Source organism: Arachis hypogaea, chromosome 1 (assembly GCF_003086295.3).
Source record: "Arachis hypogaea cultivar Tifrunner chromosome 1, arahy.Tifrunner.gnm2.J5K5, whole genome shotgun sequence".
NCBI lineage: Eukaryota > Viridiplantae > Streptophyta > Magnoliopsida > Fabales > Fabaceae > Arachis > Arachis hypogaea.
In genome coordinates, this window is record NC_092036.1 from 9561281 (window position 1) to 9572917 (window position 11637).

General features: G+C 32.9%; 1 protein-coding gene across 1 annotated transcript; it reads right to left on the reverse strand.

The window, feature by feature from the left end:
• Positions 1-5746: 5746 nt before the first annotated feature.
• LOC140179051 (uncharacterized) lies at positions 5747-6889 on the reverse strand. Its single transcript, XM_072217423.1, has one exon. It carries the CDS (start codon positions 6887-6889, stop codon positions 5747-5749), a length of 1143 nt encoding a protein of 380 aa, XP_072073524.1.
• Positions 6890-11637: the final 4748 nt, after the last annotated feature.

The following is an 11637-nucleotide window of genomic DNA, read 5'->3' on the forward strand; positions in this document are numbered from 1 at the left end:
ACAGTATCTCAAACTCAAACATTGCTCTGGCCTCAGGAACCTTGGCTGAGCCTGCAGTGCCCGTTCCATCCAGCCTTGAATCCCAATTATCTGCATCTGTGGGATTTTGAGGTTCCCCTAAACGATTCGTTTGAGGTGTGAACTTTCATGAAATTGTTTAGGCAAGTGGTTCCATGGGTACCTGTCCTCATCATTATTGTTTCCTGTGATTACTTACCTGTTCTATCTGATTCACCCAGTGCCTCGGCCTGCTGCCGCCTGGCCATGTTCAGCCGCACCACCGCCATTAATTTCCCACGCAGGTGCAGCCATGAGAGTTCGTACTGGATCATTCCCTGCCCGGCGCCCGAGGCAGAACAGCAAACAGAAGAAGTAACAGTGCCTATCCTACTCTACCTCGGCCGCGACCGCGTCCGTGAGTCGACATCTGGTCCCTTCACACACCAAACAAGTATATTAAGTTGATCAGTCTCAATATCGCAAGTCTAATGCTTCAAGTTCCAATGCATGCTCATGAACGTTTATGCCACATATATCAACCAGATATCCTAATAGCACATACACACACCCAGAGTATGCCCAGAAGCATAATCAGTCCATCCCTCAGGCTCTATAGGAACGAACTGCTCTGATACCATAATGTAACACCCTACCACACAGGGCCTTACGCTTAAGTCGTTAAAGCAGAGGTGGCAAGGTATTACGACCTCTAAAGAAAATGATATCTACATAGATATAGTTGGGGTAAAATCATATCTAGGGAGCCTTGAAGAACAAGCTAAACAAATTGATAAACAGAAAATCGTGACACACTCGCATGGATATTCGTAAAACGGATAGGTAAAATCGAAAAGATAACTGAACATATATATATACATATCAGAGTTCCAAAACTCAGATAGCAAGCTCCAGACACGACCTGCGAAGCTAAGGCCGGCCAGAGTATATAATTACATATATATACAACCCAAAATAAAGCTCAAACCACAAAATAAACCCTGTGTCTCCAAGTCGACCTCTAGGAGGGACAAAACACAAAATATACATGCGGAGATTCTATAAACATATATACATAGCCTAAAACAAAATATGACAGTCCAAAAGACAGTTCTTCGCTCGTAAGGAAGATACCCAAACGCTCAACGAGGTGTCTCTCGACCTGCATCTGAAAAACAACACATAGTATGGGATGAGAACCGGAGGTTCTCAGTATGGTAAAGGTGCCCGCATAGTTAATATAAAGGTCTCGGGAAAGCCAGAGGCATTCCTAGAACTTCGACACTCAGATTTCAACCTAAGAATTCAACTAAACCAGAATTAGGTAAGTTGTCTAAGGTATTCTAATTCTGAATCTAACCTTAACCTAATGATTCACGTTCTGTCTCCTCTATTCCTCCGAATCATTGGTGGAACAATCCTCTCTCCTCACACTTCGCCAAGAAGAATTTCTCAGAAAAGATACACATATAGTTCAAGCAAGAAAAGCACAGCTAGAGAAGCATTTATAGCAAGTAGAACAAGTAGCGGATAAGCAGAATTAAACAGTTAAGCAAACCAAAACAATGCACACTCAAGCAAACAAACAAATGCATATGATGTATGTCTGTCCTATGGCTGATGAGTCTCATCTGTCGGTTATACAGCCAACCCGACAAGTCCTGGTAGTTAACCATTGGACAGTCCCTCTGTGCGCGCATCCCCAAGCTCAATAATATTCCATGGAGTCAAACTCCAAGCTCAAATATAATATTCCATGGAGTCACACTCCAAGCTCAATAGTATAGTATTCCATGGAGTTAAACTCCAAGCTCAATAATATAGTATTCCATGGAGTTAAACTCCAAGCTCAATAATATTCAATATTCATATATATGCATGCCCATGGGGGAATCCGGGGAGTTAAAGTGCCCGGTCAATCTTGCGACAGAGGGTCAACAAATAGTCTCAAATACACAAGCCATAATAATCTCTTTCCCTTTTAAAATAATACCTCAAATCAAAACTCCAATTCTTATAGAAATTTTGGCAATATCTCCTCTAAGACTCAAGTTTCTGCCACCCATCAAGGGTCCCAACTATCAAACCAAACACCTCTCAGTCATTTAAAATTATTTCAGTAACAAATTATTTCATAATCAAACAAATACCAAATTAAATCTTTTTCCAAACCGACCAACTTCAACAGCAAATTATTGACAACAGCTAAACCTCACATTTTATACAATATACACATCCATCAATTATTCATTCATTTCATTCCTATCTTAAGGTCTTCTAGCCTAAGTTTTCACGTGACATTAAACATTAACTACGAGAAACCAAAACCATACCTTCGTACGGAATCAAAATATTCAAAGCTCTGGAAAAGCTTTCTAACCGAGCTATCGAAGAAGAAAGTGTCCAGAATCGTCTATGCCTCCTAAAACTCTCGTTGGCCAAACCCCAAAAGAAAGAGGAGCTACGTCATTGTCAACTTCCACTAATCAAAAATGGTGCCAACGTGTAGAGGAGGAGGTTACGAACACTTTTATCGGATTAAATTTTTGGCTGAAATTACAAATCACAAGAAATCGGGCTCAAAAGAGTTGAGGTTTCAAGGTTTTCGTTCTTCTCACTCACGGCTTACTCTCTCTTTTTCTTTTTAGTTTAATTGGTGATTAACGAAGGGAAAAGGAAGATGAGTATGGATTGATAATATTATCTGAAGTTTTGTGGTTATCAAAGCTTCATTAGGTGTCATTTGTATTATATACATATACATGCATACATGCCACGTTTCAGTTTCAATTTCATATATATATGTAAATGTATATATAAGTTATGCTTTAGTTTTCTTTCTTTTTAGTTCCTTTAAGGCTTCGGCCAAAAGGAAAATAAATAATATAATATAATAATGATAATATTAGCGTGAAATTAAGTGATTATATATAATAATAATAATAGTAATAATAATAATAATAATAATGAAATTCTTATATATATATATATATTTTTGAGATATCTTATTATAATAATAAAAATAACTTAAAACTTTTAAAAAAATTTAGATTTAAAGTATTATAAAATTTATTTAATTATTGTAAAAAATAATTTTCTTTAAATACAATAATAAATTATGAATAATTAATTATTTAATTTTTCAAAAATTCGGGGTGTTATATCTTGTGTTGTTAGATTTGATGGCAACAATATCCATTTTTGGTTGTTTTGTAAGTTACTGTATTCATCCCTCTTCATGGTTTGCATAACAATACTTGGATAGAGTGTGCAATCTGCTAGAGTAGCTGTTACATTCCCTGTGATGACACAATCTATAGCTGAATTTGCCGCTAAGCAATAGTAAAATACACTTGGCATAAGTGAACAATAATTACCTTATAGTGATTTAAGAACAAATTAAATTAATTATTATTGCACTTTGTATATAGTTATGTAACTCAAGTTGGGTCTATACATATAATTTTTTCAGAAACTGTTTTCAGTTAGATCCCTTCCCACACCATTCACACAGATTTACAATTAGATCACAATTTGCACATTAATAATTGGATAGCAGCAAGAGCTGAAATAAAGCATTATTTATTCAGGCTTTACCTTGAGGTATATGTTCTATTGCACGTTGTTTTTTCTTGGCTAGCTTGTTAGCTCGTTCCATCCTAGCATGTCTTGCAGTATCTGTCATATAAAGATCTTTTCTAGTTTACCTATCCATAATCTAAGTAAGATTTTGATTTCTATTTTGCTAAAATATAAGATTACCTGTGTTAGTTATATCTGCTAGAACATATGGTTTTGTTGCCAAGCTTTCCCGGATCTCATCGTTTTGTAGATTGTTATTCTCGGTAAAATACCTAAAGTTGCCAATGGTACTGCTAGAGCTAATCTGAACCCCTTTGTTGCATTGCATATCATCAACTGGCTGACTCCAGTCAACCGATAATAATGTTGATGACAAAGTCCCTGCCATGATACCTTTGTTACCTTTCTCACTTATAACACCATTTTATACAACTATTTAGAGATATTCAAGGTACTCTTGTAGTGGTATACACACTATAACTGAAATTTACCTTATTGTGGATAAGCTATTTTCCAACTGTGATGAAAATAAGTTCGTTTATATTATGTTAAATGAAAGCATGTTATCCATATTTCGTACCTTGAATTTCACTGTTGCTTGACCATTCATTCATACAAAATTGATCAACCTTTCTCTTATTTTTAAGCGTGTTTCTTTCCTCCATCTCTGCACATTTCAGATTAAACAGGATTGTTAATATTCCAAACATAGAGAATATAAGCAAAAGAAACATGTATGCCAGAAACCATGTCTTATTTATGTTAGAAATCATTATACTTCGATCTGTATACACTAAACTTTGTTCCATTCGTACTAACCTAAATGGAACCAAGATATTTTGACTTTCTATTCTAAAACTCATTATGAAAAATAAATCTACATTTACTTATACCTTTTGACCTTGAGTTCAGTGGGATATCTTTTAGTAGCCTTCCGCTCATAACTATATCTGCATTTAGTCCTTGTGATGATTGTATTGCGTTAGGTTTTCTTCCCCAGCTTTAACTGTTGAGGACTTTTGCCGTGGAAGGCTCCACTTGTGTCTAGTTTTTTTTTATCTCTCTTTCTCTTCACATGCTATGCTTTGGTATCTGTAACAATTAACTGGTAATAATGGTTGTGTGGGTGTGCCAGGTAATTTTAATACGGTTAAGTTGGTCTTACAAACCTATGTGAAAATTTAAAATACTATATTGTTCATTGATTGGCCTCATTGTTACTACTTTATTCCACATCTATCATGATATTAAACCTTTATTGATATAAACCGGTTAAATACCATGCTGTAAGACTAAATTCATATGATATATAATTATAAATCATTTTTTTACTACCCTAGTAATAGCTATCATTGGTATATATTATGAATTATGTAGTATCTTTTTTATAGTCATTAAGTCAGACTAATTTTAGCAACCTATTACTAAACACACCTCCACAAGGCATCCTAACTTTCTTTTTAAAGATGATCCATAATATATTATCTGTTTTTCAAATCATCCACAGCCAATGATTTCTTTCTATAAAACCCAGGTATCGTACTTATAAGGCCTAGTTATTGTACATGTCTACAAACCGTAGTTTAAAGTCGTTCTTAGCCTTGGGTGTGAATATGTCATATACAAAATTTATAAAGTCCAGTATATGATAACTTGTTTATGAGCCGAATATACTTTTTATGTTAAAATGATATTAGTGTAATCAATCAATTCTGTTTAGTTAGATCTAGGTAATGTATTTATTATTGATAATAGATAACCATTATCAACTTAGTATTAGGGATATTAAATTAAGGTGGCATGTCTTAATAAATTTACAGATAAATATGTAAAAATTAAGTATATACAAATGGGTATATATAGGAAGTTAACCATATATATTACCTGCTACAACTAATACTACTACTTTAATATCAAAACTAAAATGATAAAGAAACCTGTAAACCCTAAACCTTTAAGTTGTTACAAAATTTAGAAGAGTGCATAACATTGATTAACAAACTAACATTGATAACTCTTTCAAAATCAAAACGAACCCAATAGATGGTTATATTGAAACACAAGGGATCTAACTACATATATTCTACCCTATTGTCTAAATAAGCAAACTAAACAAAATAAATTGCATTTAAAACTCAGGAAGATCATCTAAATTGATCATAGAACTCTAAACCATGTATAGCCCATCTGAATGCATTGTAATTGTCTTCACGTTAACATGTTCCTGCCATGTGCGTTGAACCAAATGCTCCCTTCTTGATTCCATATATTTTAGCCTCGAAATCAGGAAGTCTGTTCGCACGGCATCATTTGCACTTCCTGACCCGTCTCTGCACTCCATGACTGTTATTATGTCATTGCCTAAGAACAATGAAGGAGTGTATGGGATTCCAAGACCAGAAACTCTAATCATCCTCTCCCAATGGATGCTGTGATCACCATTTCTTTTCATTTGCCAGACCAGGACTTGCCTGCTGAATGCAAGATTACGGTATGAAATATACCCGACACCATCGTTGAAGTAAGTTAGTGAGTTGTAATCAGATGGCACGTCTGGGGGGATCTTTGCCTCATGGAACATCTGGATGCGGAGGTTGAACGTGACTATGGATGCTGGCTCAAAGAAATTAGCTCCCTGCCACCCAATCCAATAGACTATCCCATTGTGCACTATATATTTGGGCCCAAGTTTCTGGACATCACTCTTAAACATACCGGAATGAGTCCATTCTCGTTCAAATGAAGTGTAAAGAGACCATGACATATTTCTTTGTCTAAATGCACGCTTGTAGACATGCACAATACGGTACTCGATTTCGTCCTCCAAAAAACCAAACGCATATAGAGAAACGGCATGAGCGGAATGCTTGCTTGCTTCATCGGTTACGTACCGCCTCTTATCCGATACTGGATTCCATACAAGAAGCCGAGAATTAAGGCCACCCAATGAGATCTTTATGCATATGATTCCGTTCTCAGACCCAATGACTGAATATAAGCCATATTGGTTAGCATCCATTGGGACATTGAACTGAACCTGGCGACCCGAATGAAGATACGCTCGAACGAACCAAATCGAGTTGTAATCACCTGGGGGATAGCCAATGCCTACGATCACACTCTTGCTTCGATCTTTGTTTTCCTTATAGTTTGCCTTCACGAACAAATTAGTACACAGCCTGAAATTCCAACCCTTGCTTAGCGTTCTGCACTGTCCAACTGTCTTAGGATCTGCCTTCACCATGATCTTCCAGATAAGATCCTCACTAAGGTGTGGAAGTTTTTTCATATTGGGTGGAGTGTCACTCATTCTAGATATACAGTTTATTACGGAGCCGCTAATGGCTCTTAGTGTTTTTGAGTAGAAATTATGGTTCTTGTAACCTTTCTCACAACTCATGACATATATATGTTTTGAATGAGAATATCAATAGCTTATATTGACATCTAGAAGGTGTCATGCAATGGGTAAGACAACAAACTGCAAAATAAGATATTTATATTAAATATTTAAATAAGATTATATTGACTCTATGCATGAATAGACATTGCTTTGTGATTACCTTAATAAACACAGGCCAATTGCTTTATCATCCATGCAAATCTAATGACCATTGGATATTAGTAACATTAATGGGTAAAAGTATTTATCTACACTTTTTGTCATTTGTGCACTATTTGGGGCACCTCATATACTTCTTTTAGAAACTGCTAAGGATGTATTGGAAGCAACAGAGTAGTACCTAATTTTGTGTATGACTTGTGCCATGAGTCTTGCATTTAATTAATCCATCAAGAAAACTTTAAAAAAGTTCTTTATATTGATGAGATTTTTATCATTCTCTATATGTGTCGTTACCCTATGCATGTGTGATAATCATTTTGCATTACATGTTACTGCATCATAATTTAATGACCATTGGATATTAGGGACATTAGCTAATTAAAGTATTTAACTATAAGTCTTCTCTCTTGGGCACTCTTTCGGCACCTAAACTCCTTCTATTAGAAACTGCTAAGAGTGTATTGGAAGCAGCACCTTAGAACCTATGATTGTGAATAAGTTCTCCAATGAGTCTTATATTTGGTTAATCAATCACGAAATCTTTAATCAAGTTCTTTCAATAGATTGGTGACCTGTTTTTCATTCTATGTGTCATTAGCCTATGTATGTGTCATACCCATTGTGTATTATATGTTATTGCATCATAATTGAATGACCATTGGATATTATTGGCATTTGCTAGATAAGGTTCACCATTACTGGTTTTATAACTTGGTATGAGAAATAATTTTTTAGTGGAATATGTTTTATAATGTTAAGTCTTCTCATGTAACTGAAAGCCCGACTGTATTGTATGCCTTGTTAATCATGATCCACAATTTATATTTATCTCTTAAAAGTATCTAAATACAAAAATAGAGATCACACACCTCTTTATTCTTTTACAGTTGCACAAATAGAAATGATAACTTATTTGACTACATACCTCAACAGGTATGATTCATAAGGTGCTACATTATCTTATGTTGCAATGTCCTACTTTATGTTGAGTTTTTTTTATATTTATTTAAATATTGCCTGCTGCTATATTCCCGATAAAATGCATTTTTGCCTTCTCCTTGTTAGTGAATTAATGCAAATCCTGGGAACATATCAACATTGCATTTTTTTCGATGGTCCTTATGGTTTTACTGGGTCAATGCACTAATTGTGTTTCACATCATTAGTTTGCATAATTTTGGCTTGGACAAAGTCTCTTTTCAAAAAAGGTAATAGCAGTCTTGTTTGAACAGAACCCCATGTAAACAAAGATGGGGATAAATATACAGATAATTGCTTAAATTTGACAGATTTACGATGAAGTATTCATCTTTATTTATCATGTTATATTATAAGAATGTGTGCCATTTTGTCTAATTCAGACTATGCCAACTCACTGCATTCAACTCGTTTATTTAATTGAAATCTTTCAGAAAAAAAATGCTTCATTTCAATCCTACTTCACCATTTTGAGCTTTAGTCACTTTGAAATATCTTATGATGTGTCAAGTTGATACCTCAGATTTAAGTGCAGCGTATCTGATCAGCGTTGATTTAAAATGGTGAGGCTCTTGATGTGTGTCAAAATGAGCCACCCTATCTACTATTACCTTAACCATCATTTAAACTCTCAGGATAGTCCAGGCTTTCTTTAATCGTTTCCCAAAGAAACCGACTTTGAACAAAGTCCTGCATTTCACTAAAACATTAAGGCAGCTTTAATCACGTCCTTTGATAGTTGTAGACGGGTGACATTTTTATCATTGTATGCATATTTTCTCCTATATGTGTGATAGAGATTTTGCTTTACCTGCTACCACATATAAATCTAATTGAATCCAACTGTTGTCCACTTTCGAATTTACAGATAAGTGGTCTAAATCGGTTAACCATTCATGGTATTATCACTTTTTTTAAGAAACAACCTTTACTTGGGATACAATTTAAAGATATATTAAAATTAATTATGCATCTATGTGAATTTTTGTGGGATCAAGTGCCCATACTATCATTCTTAAAAAATGTTAGACGGTAAATGTGTGCATATATATACCCCCATAAAAAAATTAGATTTGACCCCAAGTTAAAATAATGAAACGATTTAATTAACTCATGTGTGAAAGAAAATTATAAAATTTAGTATCACCAAATAACAAAATTTTAGATATATATATATATATATATATATATATATATATAGATAAATAAATAAGTTCTGCCAAAAATTATATAATATTAGGATACCATTCAGTTAGAAAATTTTTTCGGTTTAAGATTATATTGGTGATTATTTTTTCTACTAAACTATAATATTAACTTGTAAAAAAAAAACTCTTTGGGCTCATAATATATAACGTTTTTAATTTAGTTAACACTCTTTAAAAATACAAAGAATTGTGTATTTCTATCCATGTACATATGTATCTGTTTAACTAACAAATTTGATAGTGGTTGTTGCCAGTAACAATGTTATTAAATATCAAGCTTATTTTTTTATTTAAATAGTTGAATAATGATTAGATAGACTATAAAATATATAATACCTTATGAAGGGGTTGATGGTCTTATTTTAAATAATTACATTGCAGTTTTCATCATATAAAATTCATAAAAAGCGTATAAATAGTAAATACCATTCGGAAGACTCGTCTAAAAATTTTCTCGTTAAAAGTTAACATATTGGTGGTCTTGATTAATATTATATTTATTATTATTATTAAATGTTGACAAAAATATACTCAAATTATACTATTAATAAAAATGCGTTCAAATAATTTAAAAACACAATAACAATACCCAACAGTAAATGTATATTTTAAAAAAATACCTTGGAGATTGAATTTGATATAATTTTTTTTAAGCGTAATTATAAAATAAGATATTATTATACATAAAAATTGGTGATTTTTCGTTGAGTATATATTTTTTTGTAATTTTTTGGTTAACAACTAATAATTCTTTTAATAAATCACATAAAATTATATAATTAGAAAGAAATTATCAAATCTTAAGAATACTAATATCTCATTTTTTTAATTATGCTGGTGAAAATCTACATCAAAATTCAATCTCAAAGACATATTTTGAAAATATATATTTACTGTTGGTATTGTTTTTGTATTTTTAAATTATTAAAAGACATTTTTGTCCATAATAAAATTTGGGTACAATTTTTTCAACCTTTGAAGAATTTGATAGCGTTTTTGCTGGTTAACCCTAAATCTAAAATTTTTCGCTTTTCCAAAATATGTAGAACAAAGGTTGCACATTGTAACCCTAATGAAGTCCTTTACAGTTGCACATCGTAATACACATCGTATTTCACACCATGTTATGTTTTTCTTTGATCAAATTGTACATCGTGTTTCACACTATGACTTTGCATGAATTTGGCTTACATTATCCCCTTCCTCAAGAAAGACAATAAAGGTTTACTTGTTTTAATTTTATGGTGTGGATAAAGATTTTGTTTCTTCCTTCACTATGAATAAACTTCACCGAATAGTTCACATATTTCTTCATCGTTTCCAAAATAAAGTCACATTTAAAAACCTCTTGGAAACTTGTGCCACACAACTCAATGTAGATATGTTAAAGATCTTGTGATGCAATTTATCTGCTTTATATAGTTCTGATAAGGTTTTAACAGCTTGGTATAGAACACTTTTATGGAAAAAGTTTCTTTTTTATCCATCTCATCAATTATAATTTCTCACTCCCTATGTAAGTTGACCTTTCCACATAATTTAATATAGTTAGATGTGTAAATGACGTATATGACACATTTTTCCTTTGGTCTTTGTGGGCATTAGTAGTCTGAACCTAGAACTGGCACTACATTAAGGATCGAGATTCTGGTTTGTAAACTTAGCTAAAATTGTTAGCACTACATCTGTTTAAATCCAGCATACTTGCTGATTTTGCATTCATGTGAATATAAAAATGTCTCGCGTCTATTTGATTACAATACTTCAATAACATGGACTAATTCTTTTTGTCATATATTTTCACTAATGACATCAATCATAAGATATTAAAATGATAAGTTGATTCTCAAATTCTCACCCTTGCATAAAAGTGTCACACTCTCTTATAAGTATACACTTATAAAAAATGCAACAGTGTTTGTAATGCCACTTTATTAGTTACATATATCATGGTTATATTTTACAAAATTTGCAAGATAGGCTAATGCTAAATTGATTAGTTTAGCACTAATACCTCTGCATATATGTACACACTCTCTTATAATTAGATACCTATCAAATTCTCCCTAATTCTTTGCTTAATGGTTTTTTGGCAACTACAAAACTATGATCACATCAATTATGTGTAATGTTTAATACTCATATGTGGATAGTTATTGTTATCTAGCTTGTTGGTTTGTCAAATTTAGAATGATTGGCATTGACTATTAATGAAACTTGTTTGATAATGTACTTAAAGAGGTTTATGATTCAATTAAAACTTTAGCTTTAATCAAGTATTGACCCTTTCCCTATGGAAAATAGTGT